Here is a 20,756-nt window from a genome sequence, read left to right as displayed (position 1 = left end):
AAAATGCCCAGCACGCTATTGGTATAAATCGGTCTCTTCGCTCCGCCTTCACTCCGCGTTCGGAATACTTCCGCTAGGCCACCATGCCCTGCGGAAGTTGAATTGTTACAGTCGGACACTGTGGAAACACTGGAGTGGTCGCGCGAAGGTGGCGAATTAAGAGTCGTAAACACACTGTAGGCACCTAGGACTGGGCGGAGAGAGGGTTAACTAGTTCATAAGCCCCACAGTCCCACGTAAACAGTGAAAGAAGGTTTTTATACAGCGCCCTAAACCCCAGTCAGGTCCCGTGTGTGTGGGCGCAGCGAGGCGGGAGGAGATGGAGCCCTCGCCGGCTAAGGGTAAAGCACAGGGTCGCCTTCTGGTGTCCACCAGCCTGGACGCCAAAGATGAGCTGGAGGAGGTAGGGATCGACTCATTCCCTTTAGCCGTTAACTTCGTCCTCCACAACACACATTTGTCAAGAAAAACATGGGGAAAACTAAGTACAATAACAAAAGGACAAACAGAATTGAGAAGTTGACACTATCAGACTTGTAGGATCTCTCAGAACAGGGTAGATAGTTGCAGGGATGGCTTTTGTAGTCTTTTATCATCTTATTTGTTTGCGGGAGCAGTGTGTAAACAGGATGTGTGTTGAACACAATGATGTTATTATGTCAGGTATGTACTAAAATGACAGCTGATGGTGTCAGTGACTCCATCAGCTGGGAAAGATATTAAACAGTGATACAGTCATCTCCTTCAATTGAGATTAGAATATCTATGAATATTTGGTGGATGGATGGATAGATTATAGGCTACATTGGCTGTTTAGTAGCTTTTCAGCAATATTTAATGGTAAAATAATTATGAAACAGAAATATACAATAACAGCAATACATATATTTATGAAAAAATATAAATGTCATAAATATAAATGAGCTTTTTTCAAGCTTTTTTAGTAAGTAGTTATATACTGTATTATGGAGTTGGTTGTATTTTTATATAATAATCATAATTGTCAATTACAAAAGTATAAATGCAAAATAGTACTTATTCAATTAATCATATGCATTATTGTTATATGCATGTAATTATAAAATTTAAATTATTGTTGTTGTTTTTGTGATTGCTTTGATAATAATATTAAGATATTAAAAATATCTTCAAATAATATATACAATACTTGTGCCCCCATACCATTACAATTCTGCTTTATTAACTACAGTATTATTTTGTTTTTGATGTTTTTGGAATAATGTTCATGCATCCATATTGGTCTCTAATGTGTGTGTGTGTGTGTGTGTGTGTGTGTGTGTGTGTGTGTGTGTGTGTGTGTGTGTGTGTGTGTGTGTGTGTGTGTGTGTGTGTGTGTGTGTGTGTGTGTGTGTTTCAGCGCCTGGAGAGGTGTGTGAGCATCACCACATCTATAACCAATGGGCTGTCAGAGCGGGAAGCCAATGATGCCCTCACTGCTCATGTGAGTGTTTATTAATCACACCCACATAAAATAACAGGATTCAAACATCATAACAACCTGGACATATGATGGAATTTTAAAGTTGTGATTTTTCAGCCTTGAAAAGTAATAGAAATGAGTAGAATACAATTTTTTTTGTAGAATTTAAATATTTTCGAGCACAGCAAAATATTGATGTTTTGAATGCTTATGTTGAGAACCTTATGTCCACATAACTTTAACATATCTGTTGACACTTATTGAAGACATTTGTGTACTTTGGGGGCTGTTAACACAGAACGCGTTTTCCATTCCACAACTTTTCAATTATTTAAAATATATTAAGTGACAGAGAAAGGCACATTTTTTATTTTTAAATGCTTATCGAACCAATTATCAGTTAACAGTAAATTAATGAAAATTCATTGATCCTAAAAGTGTGTCTGAAATTAGAATTTACTTCACGTTCGCAACCTTTAAAAAGTATGTTCTATGTAGTATGAATTTGGGTAGTTAGAGTGAAATTTAGCCGCCATGTCATTACGGTCACGTGACCTATCAGCGCCACCTCCGTTGCTTCACTGCCATTTTTAAATCCTCTTTCGTGGCATCATGGGATAATACAGTGTCCATTGATTGCGCACTTTAGAATCTTTGTGGAAGTAGTAGGTCATCCCGTGACTTTTCGCCTACTATTTTTCGAATACTGTGTATTCAGACATACTACCCTGTTTGTGTACTCTAACTGTTTTTCACATACTATATAGTATGGAAGTATTTGATTTCGGACGCAGCTCCTGTGTTATCCTACACATGCAGATCATGTGAGTCAGAAATGAGGCCTTAACTTATTCCTTTGTTATTCATAATGTGGATTTCCACATTGTTATATGTATATTATGATGTTATATTTCAAGAAATACCAATTTATTTAAGCCATAAGATACAGTTCTATATTTGGCAGATGGGTTTTATTTTGGAACATCCAGTAGAGACCCTACAACCACTTCAGCAATGACTATATTTCACCAACATTTGTGTCTTATTGATTTTATAAAACAGTTACTACAAAAAATTATGAAGGATGCACATTTTTATTAACTTTAATGTTACCATTAAATAAGATATTTTGTGGTAATAAAAGTAGACCTAAGCAAAGACTTAAGCCTTTAAAAGGACTTAAAATACATATATAATTACAATGAAGCAGTGATATTTGGTTCAAATAAAGTATCAAAAATCATAATATGGTTTTATAGAACAACACAGTTAAAATACATAATATAAACAATCATCTTATCTACAATATGTATTAACAGATGCCTGCAGGGGGTGCCAACGGCCTGGTGTTGTTACACTTTACAGCAGATCAAATCCTTGTTTAATAATGGCCAAACATCAGATAATTCTAATGTTCACTTAATCTTTCATATTTGGCAACTTCTTTGATAGAAATTCTACAGCCACTGTAATTTCTTGAACAAGAATATCAAAACATGCAATCTCAGTGTGAGGGTTTAAATGTTTATTTTGAACTTGCGATGAACAGTTTGCATATTTAGAAAGATATTGATGTATTCTCCTGTGTTGGTGTAGATTTATAAATGATTTACCTTACACATTTGGTGAAATGGCACACATTGCATTCCCAAATGAATGTTATAAAAGCAACCCAAACAGCATATGCAGAGATGGAGTTTGAGATGCATGTAAATGATAACAGTTGATGTAGAGCAGCATTTACTGTGAAGTGAGACGCACGTTGCCAGCACACATGTAAATAAAGTGCGTATATTAAACCCGCAGGGCATATATTAATTTAATTGAATCACAGCCTTTGTGAATTCACAATAGCACTATGCTATTGTATGGATTTTAAATGGTCTTAATACATTTTGCAGCCTTAGAAAACAGTCTAATAATGCGGTTCATGGCTTCTCATCCGTGGAATGCGTCACAATCAGGGATTTTTTAAAATCGACTACTATAATTTAATTGATGAATCATGACAGCCCTAATATAATTACTCATTTTAAAATGTAATTAGTAGACTAATTTTAAAATGTAATTTGTCACTGCGATGGCAAAGCTGAAAGCTTTCATCATCATTACTCCAGTCTTTAATGTCACATGATCCTTCAGAAATTATTCTGATGTGAGAAAATATGTTGATTTCAATAAACCTTTATTCTTATTATCAATGTTGAAAATAGTTAATATAAATCTGTGATGCATGAATAGAAAATTCAAAAGAACAGCATTTTTTGAAAAATAGGGATTTTTGAAATATAAATGTGTTGGAACATTATAACTGTCTTTACTGTCACTTTCAAAAAATAATGAATGCATCCTTGCTGAATAAAAGTGAATTTCTAACAGAACACAATCTGTCACAGTAGTGTATGTCATAGCTGTTGCTATGATGACTGTGTGTGGAATTGAATTGTAGGCTAACTTACTATGCTACACCGAATACTGCATACAGTTGTTTAAAAATAGTAATCGAGCAGCATTATGTAATCATAAATGTTTCCATCAGTGGGATGTTGCTTTACATTTACCCACAGGCTTATAATAGAGAAGAACAGCATGACGTTTAGCCCACTGGTTAGTGCATGTTGACGTGTTGCTCGTTAAAGTACATGAGTTTGAACGTGCAATTTCCTGATCCCGTTCACCTGTCTTCTCTTTAACATTTCTTTTCATTTTGTGACTGATCTGAGATCAATATCTGATCTCTAAAAAAAGGTTTTGAAGTTGAGAATTCAAGAATTTGTCTGTATTTAGAACCATTGATGTGTTTATGAAAACATTTGATGGGGATGGTATGTGTATGTGCAGGTGTGTAAGGGTCCACAGCAGCACGAGGAGGTGTGTCTGGGTCTCTTCACGCTTCTGCTCACAGAGCCCCCACAAGCACAAAGGGTATGTTGATGCTTCACACATGACATCTGCTTCACATACATACCACAGAATGCTCTTCACAGAATCCCACCATTAACACAGCATTGTGTCCTGCAGTGCTACAGGGACCTGACGTTGGTGAATCGGGACGGCATGAACGTGGTGCTCATGAAAATCAACCAGATCCTCATGGAGAAGTTTCTTAAGCTGCAGGACGTGTGCCGCACGCAGGTGGGCCCCGTCTGATGCCAGATACACTGGTTGGAATGACAGGAGCTGTTGTGTTGTTGATGAGTGTTATTTTAGTATTATTTTTATACTTTTTTTTTTAGTTTTAGTGTATTAACAGTTCTGTTGACGTCTATTCTTTTTGTGTGGGCAGCTGGTGTGGTTGGTCAGAGAGCTGGTGAAGAGCGGAGTCATAGGAGCAGATGGCGTTCTCATGACGCTCATGAAACAGATCGCTGGTGCGTTCACACACAAACGCAAGTCATGCTACATATTTACTATGTACCCCTATAATGTGTGTCTAACCTACGTCAATCTGCAGGGGGAGACATCTCCAACAAAAACCTGTGGTTGGCAGAGAACGTGTTGGAGATCTTAGTGGACCAGAGGTGAGAGGTTCTGAGTCAAACAGCATGTGATGTGACTGTTGCACTGTGGGCGGTCTACGTCCATGCAAATAGACCAGCGTGAGTTTATTGTCAATTTCATGTACGTGTTTGTGTGATGGACAGAGAGTGGGTGCTGAAAAGTGGGATGTTAGTGGCCATGTCTGTGTACACATACCTGAGGCTCATAGTGGACCATGGGACGCCAAACCTGCTGTCCCTCAGACAGAGAGAGGTGGACTTCTGCATCGGACTGCTCAGAGAGAGGGTGAGTACAGGAAAGCCTTCAAATCTGGACATGATGTTTTGGGGGTTTGTTACACTACTGGTCAAAAGTAGTTTCATATGCTTACCAAGGCATCATTTATTTGAAAATACCGTAAAAACCGTAATATTGTAAAATATTATTACAGTTTAAAATAATTGTATTCTATATGAATATATTTTCAAACACTTTTTGTTCCATTGACTTGCATTCAAACACATGTGAATGCAAAGGACCGGAAATGCAAGCTCATGCAAAGAAGTTTCAGATTTTGCTACATTCCAAAGTTCAAGTTTGGTAAACTCGCGAGGTCGTATCACGTATAGATGCATGACCAACAGAAGATTGATGTGCCACAACGTGACCTCTTAGCATACTTAAAAGATTACAAACTTTTTGTAGTAAAGTTTATATTTGAGTAATTTGTATATTTTCACGTTTTGGATTTGGATTGTTATTTATGTTATGTTGAATTTGTTTTTTAAAAATCAAATCTCGTATTGCAGTGACCGTTGAAATTTCATGTGCTCAAAGTCTAGTGTGACTGTGGCTTTAAATGTAATTTACTCTTGTGATGGCAAAGCTGAATTTTCAATAGAATTTTTCAGAAATCCTTCTGATCATTTATTTTACATCTTAATTATTCCAAACTTTTCACCAGTAGTGTACATTAAACACAAGGCAAAAGTTATTTTGGGGGAATTTTTTTAATATTTTTTTTGTTATTTTTTTGTCAATGAGTTCAACTGGATAATGAAGAAAAAACGGCCAACATTTGTTTTCTAGGATGCACCTTATGAAGTCGATTTGTGAGCCCACATAATCAATACACATTGAGCCATGATACAAAACAATAAACATTGCAGCTGGATTGCAACATTTTTAATTGCATTTTCTGTATTAAAAGGCCAGAAAAAAATTGAAAGGTAAATCGTTTTTATTCAGTGCGTCTTGCTGTAGATTAATTTCAAGGACACTCCCCCTGAAGCCGGCTGAGGTGAAGTGGCTCGTTCAAGGGCACTAAAGCAGGATTGTGATGTCTGTATCTGGGTCAGCGGTTCTCAAGAGAACACTTGGGATTTAACTTGTGACTTGGGCCTGAACCAGCTGTGATTAAAGTAGGCTGCCAGCAATTATTCAACAGATTTAAAAACAGCATGAAATCAGAATTGACTGATCTTATGTAAATGTTCCTGGTCTTACTGTCTACTTTGACTAATAGTTATTTTGATTATCAAATAATCAGCCAAATAAAAAAGGCATTTCATTTTCTATTTTATTGGGTGGGAAATGTGTTCCCCACTTTGCCTCATATTCTGGTTCAATTTTGTGTATGAATGTAGGCTATGCTATACATCAGGATTTTCTTTTGTCAGCCAAACCTGTTTGACGCAATATTTTCTCAAAAAAGCTCCCTGAGAATAAGTTAATATTTCAATAATATTTCAATAATTTAACAACACATTTGCATACTATTCGCTTGTCTTTTAATGGTCACATGACATGTAGGTAATCAAATAAAATATCTATAATAAACACTACCATTGTGGTAGGTAAGATTTTTTTAATGTGCTTGAAATAATTTTTTCTAATGCTCAAGGATTTATTTGATCAAAATGTAGTATAAAAAAAAAACTTTTCTTCAGTGTCACATGATCCTTCAGAAATCATTCTAAAATGTGGATTTCCTGCTCAAGAAACATTTCTTATTATAAATGTTGAAAACGGTTGCGCTGCTTAATATTTTAGTGAAAACTGTGATGCTTTATTTTCGGTATTCTTTGGTGAATAGAAAGTTGAACAGAATAGCATTTATTTGAAATAGAAATATTTTGAAACAACATAATAAATATCTTACATTTTATCATCCTCTGATACTTTACATATTTTCTGGGTATGTTAATATTAACCGGTATTATCACATTTTAGGGTAGCCTGTTTTCATCCACTCAAATCCTAATGTATAAAATCTGCCCTACATTTTTTTTCTCACTGAATAATTTATTTCACTGTTACATATTACAGATGTTTAAATGTTTTGAGTTGCCATTCAATGGCGATTCATGTGTTTAATTGCTATGTGATTGTGTTTTGACAGTTCATGGAGTGTTTTATCATGGGGAGGGATCTGGTCAGACTCTTACAGAACGTGGCTCGTATTCCTGAGATGGAGTTGCTGTGGCGAGACCTGCTGCACAATCCTCAGACCCTTAGCCCACAGTTCACAGGTGTGCATGAGGGAATTTCTACAGTAATAGTTCAGTTTTGGACAGACGCTGTATGCAGAGTAAAGACTGAGTGTGTGTTATTGAAGTGCTCTTTCTTGTTGCCCCATCCCGCTGCAGGTATATTGCAGCTCCTCACCTCTAGAACCTCACGCAAGTTTCTGGCCTGCCGACTCACACCTGACATGGAGACTAAGCTGCTGTTCATGACCTCAAGGGTAAACACACAAATACTGATACCTGACACGGAAACCACAATTTGTTTGTGACTTGAAAGTAAAAAAAACTCTCCCTTGGCTGCAGGTTCGGTTTGGCCAGCAGAAGCGCTATCAGGACTGGTTTCAGCGGCAGTATCTGTCCACAGCTGAGAGCCAATCACTGCGCTGTGACCTCATTCGTTATATATGCGGTGTGGTTCATCCATCCAATGAAGTGCTGAGCTCTGACATTTTGCCACGCTGGGCGATTATTGGCTGGCTGCTGACTACCTGCACTGTAAGCAAATACTAAAAACATTTCCTAAAATGTAACTTCAAATCTAAGCAGGTTCCCGCGGGTCCTTAAAAAGTCTAAAAGTCAAATTTAAGGTCAAGTCTTAAATGGTATAAGAATAGTCTTAATTATCATTTCAAAAAGTGTTAAAATTGTGGATTAAAAAACAATAATTGTGAAATGGCTTAATGAGATGTTAACTTCAAAAGGTGATTTATTTTATTTAATTTGAGCGTTGCATTGTTTCAAAGTAAAAACGCAGTACTGTTGCATGTTCTACAGACTTGTGCTTTCAGAGCAGTTCGCAGGCAATGAATAGCCCATGTTTATGCCAAGTGATTATTTATCTGCTGGTGATGAATTATGGCAATGTTTACCTTATGGTGTTTATCATACCTGCAAACTCGTCCCCTTTGGCGAGGAAAGTTTCGATGCCATTTTCTTTTCATATTACCTCCATATTATGCCTAGTAAAGTAGTGTTTAGAAGCACAGCACTGCTTTTTTTAGAGGTGACCGGGGAAACTGCTATATTTCTGCTCCGTAAGTGCCCTCTACTGTCAGAGAGTGAAGGTGCATTTTCATTCAGCGTGTCTGCCTTTTTTGACCAATTAAAAAAACGTCTTACATTTTTACGCAGCATAATTGAACGTAAATTTAATCATTTATACTTTTGTCTCTTCCCTTTTTTAAAAAAAATGGCTAAAATGTTAAGTTTTACAATTTAATAAAACATTTTGTTTTTGTCAAAAACCTGTATTATTTTAATTGTAACGTTTAAATTGTGGTTTTACAGTCAGTTTACAGTTGAATATATTCCCATAGCAATCCCCTAATCCGCCCATAAAGTATTTACTTTATTAGTGCAGGTCTAAAAAAAAAAAAAAAACATTCGTGATTTAAGATTCATGAACCCAGCAGCTCATCCATCTTTAGTGCGTTGTGTATATAGTTATTAGTAGTATTACCTATTTTTTTTACAGAAACACTAAATTACCAACAATATTTGCCATTTTACACAAATAAGCTGATTTGGTAGAATCATACATAATCATATATATATATATTAACTAATGCTGAAGTTTTGTCTCTCCCTGCAGTCTAATGTTGCTGCATCTAATGCCAAACTGGCCTTGTTCTATGACTGGCTCTTCTTCAACCCAGAGAAAGACAGCATCATGAACATCGGTAAGAGTGGCCGGATGCCATTACTGTGTCATTCAGCTTTGACTTCATAAACAGACATGTAATAACCACATGCTTTGCCTTAACCCAGTCACTGATGCACTGTTGGTCTTGTTTTTATTTTTCAGAGCCAGCTATTTTGGTGATGCATCACTCCATGAAGCCACATCCTGCTATTACAGCCACACTACTGGACTTCATGTGTCGGGTGAGAAACTCTTTCTCAGTTCTTACTGTATCTAAGAGCTTGTTAATTTTTTTTACACATTAAGTGTGAGTAATGGCTTTAAAAATAGAATTACCAGAATTCACCAGAAGTGTCACATTTTCACATATTTAACAAAATCATCAAATCAAACTAGACCTTTTTTTTTAATAAGTATATTATGGTGCAAAATTAATCTCTATACATTATTCTAAAGAGAAGTTTATTTTCATACACGATTTTCAGAGTAAATAACTCCCTCTGAAATAACTGTAACACTTTACAAGAAGATCCTGTTAGTTAACATTAGTTAATGCATTAACTAACATTAACTATCCACAACAAATACATTTGTTAGTGTTTCTTAATCTTTGTTAACATTTGTTAATAAAAATACAACTATTCTTTGTTAGTTCATGTACGCTTAGGTCCATTAAATAATATTAACAGATACAACTTTTGTGTATGTATTAGTATTAGTAATGTATTAGTAAATGTTGAAATTAACATGAACTAAGATTAATAAATGCTTTAGAAGTATCATTCATTGTTAGTCCATTTTAATTATTGTGTAACAAATGAGAACCAAAATAAGCAAATGTAAGTCCAGTCAAAAAAAAAAGTACAAGTTAAGTGTTTGTGAATTCCAGTTCTTATTCTGTTTTAATTCTTGGGTTTACCCACTGTCTTATTCTACTTCAGATCATCCCAAACTTTTTTCCTCCTCTTGAGGGTCAAGTGCGGCAGGGTGTCTTCAACTCTCTCACCTTCATCATGGAGAAGAGAGTTCTGGCGTTAGTTTATCACACACACACACACACACACACACACACACACACACACACACACACACACACACACACAATCACATTTCCATGTGTTCAAACACACACTTGATCAAGAATGCCACCCATTTGACCCTGCTGGTTTCAAGATGCTTTCTTATATAATGATCCTGACTATCTCTCCCGCTTTCGCAGTCATCTAGCACCTCTGTTTGACAACCCTAAACTGGACCGTGAGCTGCGGTCTATGCTGAGAGAACGCTTTCCAGAGTTCTGCAGTTCCCCATCACCACCCACAGAAGGTCAGAGCAGCACACCACTGTTTCATTGTCTGTCATGTCAATAAACAAAAGCTTCAACCCAATTCAATCCGCCAGAAATGTTATACAAAAAGGCATTTTGGCTTACTTTTTTCCTGCGTACTATGATTTGGGATGCACTAATCTTGCATAAGTAATAGCATTAGTTGAGAAATTAGGATTCGTATTTGCTTATTATTACCCTCAACATCTTATACTAGGAGGAGGGATTTGTGACCGCTTTTGTGTAGTTAAAGAAAAATTACAATGAATGTAAGGCTGGAGTTGTGGTCACATTTATTAAATGATTGAACCTAAAAGTTGAATGAATTTTAAAAATGAATTTGGCCTACATGCAAATATGTATACTTCTCCATTCCAGGGAGTTCTCTTGTATTGAGAAGTTTTACTACTCATCTACTTTTCCGTCTCATCTGTGATAATGAGATCATCTCATTCAGAAATATGAAGTGTGTAGTGCAGCAGTCCTCAACTTTTCTGACTCAGAGGCCCCTCATTGTCAAGACATTATTTTAATTAATTTTTAATATTTGTGTGTGTGTGTGTGTGTGTGTGTGTGTGTGTGTGTGTGTGTGTGTGTGTGTGTGTGTGTGTGTGTGTGTGTGTGTGTGTGTGTGTGTGTGTGTGTGTGTGTGTGTGTGTGTGTGTGTGTGTGTGTGTGTGTGTGTGTGTGTGTGTGTGTGTGTGTGTGTGTGTGTGTGTGTGTGTGTGTGTGTGTGTGTGTGTGTGTGTGTGTGTGTGTGTGTGTGTGTGTGTGTGTGTGTGTGTGTGTGTGTGTGTGTGTGTGTGTGTGTGTGTGTGTGTGTGTGTACATCCCATTCTTAATCTGTAGGGTTTAATATGAAGTTGGCCCACCCTTTGCAGCTATAAGAGCTTCAACTCTTCTGGGAAGGCTTTCCACAAGGTTTAGGAGTGTGTTCATGGGAATTTTTGACCATTCTTCTAGAAGCGCATTTGTGAGGTCAGGCACTGTTGGACGAGAAGATCTGGCTTGTAGTCTCCGCTCTAATTCATCCCAAAGGTGTTCTGTCGGGTTGAGGACCAAACTCACTCATCCATTGCTTTGGCAACTTAGTGTGCAGTCATGTTCAGGAAGGGGCCATCCCTAAACTGTTCCCACAAAGTTGGGAGCATTAAATTGTCCAAAATGTATCTTGGTATGTTGAAGCATTAAGAGTTCCTTTCACTGGAACTAAGGGACCAAACCCAGCCCCTGAAAAACAACCCCCACACCATAACCCCCCCTCCACCAAACTCTTGGCACAATGCAGTCAGGCAAGTACCGTTCTCCTGGCAACCACCAAACCCAGACTTATCCATCAGATTGCCAGATAGAGAAGTGTGATTCGTCACTCCAGAGAACACGTCTCCATTGCTCTAGAGTCCAGTGGTGGTGTGCTTTACACCACTGCATCCGACATTGCACTTTGTGATGTAAGGCTTGGATGCAGCTGCTCGGCCATGGAAACCCATTCCATGAAGCTCTCTATGCACTGTTCTTAAGCTAATTTGAAGTAGTTTTGTCTGTAGCTATTGACTCTGCAGAAAGTTGGCGATTTCTGTGCACTGTGCGGAAAATTTAGTTTTCCTCTTCGGTACTGTGCAATTCTTATTAGTTGCATAATAATATCCTCTTGGAGTGATCCCCTTACTACATAGTTTTGATCTTAATTGGCATATGATATCTGGAGCATTTATACATTTCAAAAACATTTTAATAAGAGACAAATTTATAAAATTTTCAAAGCTAAGCCAACTAGATTTTTTGTAAAACATTACAATGATGCCATCTAATTGGTTTCTTTAGCGTTTGTTTGGTTTTGTCTCATTTTAACTCTTTCGACGTCATTGACTAAAATTTTCGTCTTTACGTGTTTTCACTGTTATGCGGTAGAGGGTGCTATGACACATCTTTTGCAAGAGTACCGAATATCCTGATCAAAAGACATGTGAAGAAGCAGCAGAGACAAGCGATAGCATATATAAGCAGATGCATATGTAAAATAACGTGATCATCAACTTTAAACAGCATATAAATCAAAACTGCCTAATGTTACTGAATTAAATGTCGACCCAAGACAAGGTATAGGACTGTGCAAACTTTGAAGTGGGGGATTCTGAATTCGATTCGTTGACATATACGCATTTTTCTCAGCTTTTTGCTCAATGTTGCTTTTTTAAGAAACTTACCCACATTCAAGTGTTGATAAAAAAGAATGCATTAAGCTGTGCTAGTGTGCCCTGGACCCCTAGTTGAGAACCACAATTCTACAATCTCAAAAGTCAGTGGAATGAAATTCTGCTTGAGGTGTGGTATGTTTTAATGTTGAAAATGTTTTATCTGTTATGTAGTAAAAATGGAGGAATCTGTTCCCTTGGAGATGGACAATCACGTGCTTGATAAGGAGGATGGTTGCTATGACAACACAGATGCTACCTTCAGTGATGATGAGGAAGAGTTGAACAACAAGGGTAAGATGCTTTTAGTAGCGGCAGATACACTTTAGCTCAGGCTTTTAGATCAACTAATTAAGAATAAGAGCTGCTTCACAACGTTATTTTCGTTGTAGTGGAGCTCATGTGCTATCTAGATCAGTGGCTCCGGCTCAAAAGGATGCCCATGACCCACTTTTGTATTTTCAGTTCATATCAGTGGCATCATGATATGCACCCTTGTTTATCCCAAGGTAAAAAACGAGAGTTCAAGTTCCAACAGCTCAAGGAAACCTACATTGACGAACCTGCTGACATCACACCTTTCGTGGACCAATTGGACGAGACTCTTAAAGAGAGGGTTCTGCAGCTGCAGAAAGGGAGGTGAGGCACATGATTAATAACCTCTATTCTGGATATATTAAGGTCTCAATTGCATAAGTCTCATTTGTGCAGTTCTTTCTCTTTCAGCGACACAGAAACACACTGTGAGGTCATGCAGGAAATCGTGGATCTTATTTTAGAGGTGAGCTTTGCTCAGGGTGAATATTTTGAGCTGAGCTTCAAATACAGCTGTCTTTTTACACACTTTTCCCCCCCCATTTGTCCTCTCAGGAGGATTTTGACTCAGAGCAGATGTCCACTCTAGCTTCCTGTCTGGCTGAACTGTTTAAGAGTCACTTTAGAGGAGATGTGTTGCCTGAGGAGATCACAGAAGAGTAAGTTTTTCTCTTTCTCGACTTCCTGCCAGGTCGATTAGCACACTATCTAGTGGTTAGCGTGTTAATGCTCATCTGTTGTATCCTGATCCCCTTCCACCTGTTTTCTCCACATATTGTCCTCTTACTTTTTGCTTTTTTACTGTTACTTTTTCAGTTTTCTTAATGAAGAGGCTAATAGGTGGCTGTGTTTGTGCTAATAGGTCGCTGGAGGATTCCGTGTGTAAGCCGGTGTGTCTGATCTTCAGGAACTTGTGTCAGATGCAGGAAGACAATAGTGGCTTCTCTGTTCTTCTGGACCTGCTCGCTGAGCTCTACCAGAAACAGCCGAAAATCGGTTATCATCTGCTCTACTACCTCAAAGCCAGGTACATCAAAAGCAAGTGACGTAGTTATGATGTAAACACAGAAGGTTCGGTTTCAATTTTTGAATGACGAATACAGACGAGGGTCACCTGCTGGTATGGAGTTATTTTATCTTGTGCAGATGCTAGTGGGCCATTGGCTGTAGTCTTTGCAACGTGTTCAAATGCAATTTTTTGACCCAGATACAAGAGAAGTGAGGTGACACCACAGTTGACTTTCATTGTCGCTAGTTCTTTAATGAATCCCAATTCACATTGCTGTATATTAATCTTAACACATGAACAGATCAATACGTAACGGTAGAGATTTATTGTGCCTTGTTGTCCCCAGAAACTATTAATTATTTATTGTCTCATTTTCACACGTTAAACCTTCAAACTTTAGTTTTAACTGAAAACCCATATTGTGATTTTGGTTTTATTTTGATTAATCAAGCATCCCTACTTTTGAAGTCTTAGTGTTTTTATAGTAGATTGTCATTTGTATGTCATTGCAGCAAAGCAGCAGCTGGGAAGATGAGTTTGTACGAATCATTTGCTCAGGCCACGGCTCTGGGTGACCTGCACACCTGCTTGATGATGGACATGAAGGCCTGTCAGGAGGATGATGTGCGGCTACTGTGCTATCTAACCCCTTCCATCTATTCAGAGGTAATGCAAGTGCATGCATAGATGTCATACTCCAACGGCATTTGCCTGCAACTTGGTTTCAGGGTTTTTCTCCCTTTTCTTATTTTTTTCTGTTGTACAGTTCCCAGATGAAACCCTGCGTAGTGGAGAGCTCCTCAACATGATCGTAGCAGTCATTGATTCAGCACAGGTTTCAAATATACACATTGAAACATGAAAATTAGATCATCATTTACTCACCCTCATGTTGTTCCAAACCCAGAAGACCTACGGACATTTTCGAAACACAAATAAAGATATATTTTTAATGAAACCTGAGAGAGATTTATGTCCCTCAATTGAAAGTCCAGTACACCAAAATTTTGATGCTTCAAAAAGTTAATATAGAGATCATAAAAGTAAGCCATGCGAATAGTGCAATTTAATCCAAGTCGTCTGATGAGACAAAATCACTTTATATGATTAAACAAATTTAATTTAGGGTTTTTTCTCATATAAACAATGATAAACACGCATGCATAGAGCACATCAAATATGGTAAACTGAAGCTCCGCTGCACTTGCTTGACCCATGACAACCAATAAGGTTTGTACAGTGTGACAGGGTGACTAAAAGATGACAATTTCCATCAACTATCCCTTTGGTACTGATTAAATTCAAATTAATTTGTTGTTCAAATCTCTATTTACCTCCTCCTCTTGTTTTCACAGCTTCAGGAGCTGATGTGTCACGTGATGATGGGTAATCTGGTCATGTTCCGTAAAGACTCAGTCCTCAACATCCTCAGTAAGTTTATAGCAGTTTTCAAGCTCTGATGGTATTCCATGTGACCCCACATGTTTCTGTTCAAATTGAATTGTTACACCAAACAAACCGAATGCCAAGGTCTGAAATTAATGTGGGCCTGGGGGCAAAAATGCCAACAAAATGAACAAAAATTCCCTTTCAAATTCAAGATACAGGGACAAAAATGTCTCTGCACAATTAAACTAAATCTATTATGGTTGTCACGATGAAAGAGAAATGTGAAATTGAAGGAAGTGCATCAATTGGCATTACATTTTAGATGATCTCATGGTGTATCAAATTTCTTTTATGTGTTTTTGCAGTGTTGAGCATTATAACCAATTACTTGTTTCTGTTGACCTTATGAATACAAAATGGCCAATCAGAGGCGCTTAGATTAGTCCCTGCTGAAAAGGCAGAGTTTTGTGTCAGTGCGCGAGCTCTCTGACTAAATTCTGCACGCTAGACAAGAGAATTATCTCATCACAAACGTCAAACTGCAGACACGATGCAAGTACAAGATTAATTTTGCAGTGTAGACAGCTTCAGTGAATTTTTTTTATTTTTTTTACTGAAATTATGGAACGCTTCAGTGATGTGGAACTTTCTTTGCTCGCTTTCTGTATGTCATTTATTCCCAGTTTGAACAGCCATTTTGTTTTTTATGTTACTAAAATAGCCAATGTAAAGTCTTAATTTTGTAATGCATAAAAAGCAATAAACTAGTAGTGGCCAAAACTAGTGATGTCTGGCCTAGGAAAATTACATTTAAAAAAAAAATTTGTAAACCTATTGCACAGTTGTACTTGGAGTTATTTTTTTTATTTGTGATAATGCAATGAAACATTCCAAATTGTGCAGATGTAATTTTTGGCCAGGCTGTCATACAAAGACATTATGAACACTTGCAAAAACATAGTAAAATAAAACCTGTAGCTGTAGTTTGCCTTTTTTGCCAAATAATTTTGCCGAGTTCAGTGGGGTTTTTTTTTCTTTCTTTCATATTTAAAATATTTTTACAAATTGTCAATATTTTCCTTATATTTTGATCATTTAATTGTAGGGTCATAAAAAACAAATATCCCCTCCGGACATCACTTTTAGCAACTACTGTATTCTAAGCTTGTTTTTTGTCTGTGTAGCCAGAACGTGGACGTCAAACTGACTCTGTGCTAAAAGCTTTATTTGTGTGTTTATCTGTATGTGCCAGACATTCTTCCATGGCTTTGTAAATGTCATTTTCCTCTCTGCATCTGTGTGTTATAGTTCAGTCTCTGGATTGGGAGACATTTGAGCAGTACAGCACATGGCAGCTTTTCCTGGCACACAGTATCCCTCTGGAGACCATCATCCCCATTTTACAGCACCTCAAATACAAGGGTAAGCATCACTCTACTTAGACACACACTTTCACTTTATACATACTCAGCCCACCAACATTTCCCATAATTCTCTTCTCTCTCTACTCACAGAGCATCCTGAGGCTTTATCCTGCCTGCTGCTGCAGTTACGCAGAGAAAAGTAAGTCTTTTCACACAAGTGGTTAATTATCTTGTCTGCTGTGGGACACAGTCATTTGTTTTTTTGTTTTGTTTTTTTGCTGTGCTGTACTGAAGGCCGAGTGAGGAGATGGTGAAGATGGTACTGAGCCGACCCTATCACCAAGAGGATCAGTTCACCACCAGCATCCTGCGGCACTGGGCGGCTAAACACGACGACCTGCTGGGAGAACACATCAAAGCCCTGCTCATCAAGAACAACAACATGCCCCGTAAACGTCAGAGGTAATGACATGTTCTTCAGCTATTTTGAAGCGCTCCTGTGATTGGGGGGCTGTGTGTTTAAGGCCCTGGCCTGAGGATACAAAGGTTGCAGATTCAAGCTCAAGTGGATTGACCACAGGGTCAGTATCCCTGGAGAAACATGAAGTACATTGAATATTTACAGTATAAAATTAATCAGTATTGTGGAAATCACAAAGACCTGGCCAGTGGGCAAGTTTTCTGCCCACTCATTGTGTCATGACATGCAAATACGATGGCACCAAGCCAAAAACATTTTAATAGCATCTCTGATTTAACTCCATAGCAAAAATGCCAATTTGGCTGAAGATTGACTTATTATTAAATAGCTTTAAAATAAATGATTAAATATGTCTCCATGTGTACAGGAATGATTGTGAGGAAAACACTATTATTTTAAGTATATTTAAATATACAGTTTGGGTTGAAATTATGATTCAAGTAATTTAAAATTATATAAATGATCAGTTTCCACAAAAATATTAAGCCACGCAACTGTTTTCAACATTGATAATAGGACATTTTAAGAATATTAGAATGATTTCTGAAGGATCATATGACACCGAAGACTGAATTTAGCTTTGCCATCACCAGAATAAATTATATTTTAAAATAGAAAATAGCCATTTAAGTTGTAATAATGTTTCACAATATTATTGTTTTGCTGTATTTTTGACCAAATAAATGCAGCTCTGGTGAGCATAAAATGAATCGTTCAAAAGCATTACAAACTCTTTTCAACCCCAAACTTTTGAAAGGTTCTTTTTTGAAAATACACATATTTGAATTGTGCTGTGTTTTTGTGTAGCTTGAGGAGTTCCAGCAGTAAACTGGCTCAGCTGACCCTGGAACAGATGCTGGAACACTTGGACAGTTTGAGACTCAATCTCAGCAACACCAAGAACAACTGTGAGTTCCCTCCACAGCCAATACTCCTAACAGAACATGAAACGCCATTAAATTCTTAGCAGCCTGGTTGTCTTGTCTATTTTACTGTTCATATTGATTTAAACATTGATATCTGAATTCTTCTTGGTGTATCAGTTTTTTCCCAGACGCCCATATTACAGGCCCTGCAGCATGTTCAGGCCAGCTGTGATGAGGCCCACAAAATGAGGTGTGTTTTTGCTTGATAAGGCACAATTATCAGCATTATTTATTATTGTATTGTAGTGTATTTTCCAGTTGTTATTTGACTAAATGTCCATCGCTTCTTTTTTCTGCCAGGTTCAGTGATCTTTTCTCATTGGCCGAGGAATATGAGGATTCCTCCAAACAGCCAAAATCTCGACGCAAAGCCCCGGCGTCCTCGCCACGGTCCCGTAAGGGTGCGGCTCCTCAACCCTGCAATGAAGAGGAGAGCGCATCCAGCAGCGCTTCGGTAAATCTACACTCACTACTTGACATCATCACGAAGGCCTTCAAACCTTCATCCATATTATTATTATCATGTTCTACTCGTCATCTGTTTTCAATGGCCTTTGTTGACTCCCCTCCAGGAGGAAGAGGACTCCAAACCCAAAGCTCCCAAGAGGAAACGGAAATGCTCATCTGCAGTAGGTTCTGACAGCGACTGAGAGGGCAAATCCTCGTCCTCACGCCAACCACACCCAGCATAACCACGCCCCCTCTGTGACCGTGACGTCACTGGAGACTACCTGTCAATCATCGACTCCAGCCACTCAGGGGCAGCCTGTCCGAACACTCTCCTACTGTAGGGGCAGAACTCTTTCTCTGGACTCAAATGCAGAGGAGCCTGGGAGACAAGCCTCTACTATCTCTAACCACTGCACTGCTCGGCTATTTTAAGCCTGAGAGTTTGGTTAAGTGCAAGGATGGGCGCAGTGGTGGCGGCTAAGCCTGGAACATCTAAATCCAGACAGGCATAGACTGACAGATGTACAAACAAGACAGACTGCCTTAACGAAGAGGGTTATTTAATGTTCCTCAATGGCCCATCCATAAAAATTCATGGTAATGTACTTCAGAGAACGATTACCCACTAACGGTAGTGAACCCAGACTGTAACCTGAAGTACAGGGATCTTAAACTGATTAAAGATTTTACTGCATTCGGAGGTTCGTTTTGGAATAGTGGAAAGCAGATAGGGGTCTTCAGGTTCAAGCCTTTTATCTTTTCATATTGAACAGACCTTGCCCATGCCCATCATTAATAAAGATTGACTCTCTGTCCTGTTTGGACGCTGTGGCTCCTCCGAGTGGAGCCTGAGACTTTACAGAGGGTCTGTGAGTTTTATCTCATGTTTGAAATGCACAGAGTTGCAGAAAGCAGGACCGTACAAATGGAGGACTTGACATGATGGACTTTTTAAAGAATTCTTTCTACTGACTTATTTTCATAAAAACAGATTGTAACTATGTTAAAGGACTATGATATTAATAAAAAAGGGCGGAAAAGTTTGGTTTTCTTACCAAAATGTCACATCTTGTATTCTTGTTGGGGTGAAAACAAACGTAGTCGCTGTTTTCTATATACTAATATCTACTACACTTTCTTTCATACACTGAATGTACCTTATGCTTAGCATGCAAATTTTATGTGAACATATCTTGATAAGGATTTTCAAAGTGTATGCTATACAAAAGGGAACACACTACACACACTATCCCACAATGCACGCTGCGGCTGATTAGGCCTTGGGTTTCCAATGTAATGGATGAACCAATATTTTAACATATTTTCCTTTGCTCATTATTTGATCCATCTCCTACGAGTTAAATCATCTTTCCACAAGGTTAGATAAAAAAATGCAAGATACTTTCATTTCTGAGAAAATGTCTATAACCTGAAGAATTTATTGCAAGATATTGAACTGTTGTGGACAGCTGCCTTAATGGGAAAGTGACATGATCTCCTTTTCGCCTCCCACTTTCACAAAACACAGTGCAACTCCACCAAGCTTCTGCCACTCACATACTACATAAAAAATAAAATAAAGTTTTTTGGGGGGGAATTTGTTGTTCTAACAAGCCAGGTTGTGGGTTATGTTTTGACTAAAAAAGTGACTTAAACAGATTGGAATTAAAATACTTTTATTTGACATTTAAAATGTTTGTCTCAACAACAAAAAACAAAACAAAAAAAAGGCAGTAGCCATAATGCTGATATCAGTTCCAACTTTTATATGTGACCTTTTAGCTGAAGTTTTTGGTTGGGGTTCTTCCTTTTAGGAGTAAGACTCCTCAAGACAGTCAATGGTTTGTTCAGAATTCGCTCCAGGCCTTCTCTCTTGGATCTCCGAGGGGAACAGCAGTCATTTAGGCCATCTTGTAGCTTTCTAGCTGAGCTGTTTCTCTTGTTTGTGAAATTGAACACTGAATTTGAAGATGTGGGTGAAGCAAAAGAATCCACCGGCCCTCTCCTTTCTGCACATCGTCCCTGCTTGTGGAATAAAGACTCCCTCCGGTTGACGCTGGGACTCGCAGCCAAGGTCCGAAAGCCATACGGTGTGGTGACCTTTTCAACATGTTCCAGAGACATGGCTGCACACGTCGAAGGGTCTGAGAGATCCTCTGTGGGTGATTTCTGCAGACGTTTCAGCTTCATCTTGGGGGTAAAACGAAAT

General features: G+C 38.1%; 1 protein-coding gene across 3 annotated transcripts; it reads left to right on the top strand.

Moving 5' to 3' along the window:
- Positions 1-85: 85 nt before the first annotated feature.
- On the top strand, positions 86-20,113 carry ints3 (integrator complex subunit 3). 3 transcript variants are annotated; one of them, XM_079829771.1, is made up of 29 exons: positions 86-403; positions 1,379-1,462; positions 4,283-4,366; positions 4,463-4,576; positions 4,728-4,812; positions 4,896-4,962; positions 5,086-5,227; positions 7,323-7,452; positions 7,570-7,667; positions 7,753-7,944; positions 9,041-9,128; positions 9,254-9,333; positions 10,033-10,124; positions 10,311-10,417; positions 12,788-12,907; positions 13,123-13,252; positions 13,340-13,394; positions 13,484-13,587; positions 13,791-13,955; positions 14,450-14,603; positions 14,704-14,772; positions 15,293-15,368; positions 16,635-16,748; positions 16,841-16,889; positions 16,985-17,152; positions 17,979-18,079; positions 18,215-18,287; positions 18,398-18,551; positions 18,670-20,113. In XM_079829771.1, exons 1-29 carry the CDS (start codon positions 320-322, stop codon positions 18,745-18,747), a joined length of 3,057 nt encoding a protein of 1,018 aa, XP_079685897.1. In that variant the 5' UTR covers positions 86-319; the 3' UTR covers positions 18,748-20,113. The 3 variants fall into 3 exon arrangements, with proteins under 3 accessions (XP_079685897.1, XP_079685896.1, XP_079685898.1); XM_079829770.1 differs by having other exon boundaries at positions 13,325-13,394; XM_079829772.1 differs by having other exon boundaries at positions 93-403; positions 4,471-4,576; positions 13,325-13,394.
- Positions 20,114-20,756: the final 643 nt, after the last annotated feature.

The sequence above is a fragment of the Gobio gobio genome (assembly GCF_949357685.1).
Source record: "Gobio gobio genome assembly, chromosome: 11".
Classification (NCBI taxonomy): domain Eukaryota; kingdom Metazoa; phylum Chordata; class Actinopteri; order Cypriniformes; family Gobionidae; genus Gobio; species Gobio gobio.
Note: the sequence above shows the minus strand (reverse complement) of the source record. Positions and strands in the feature narration are given on the sequence as shown.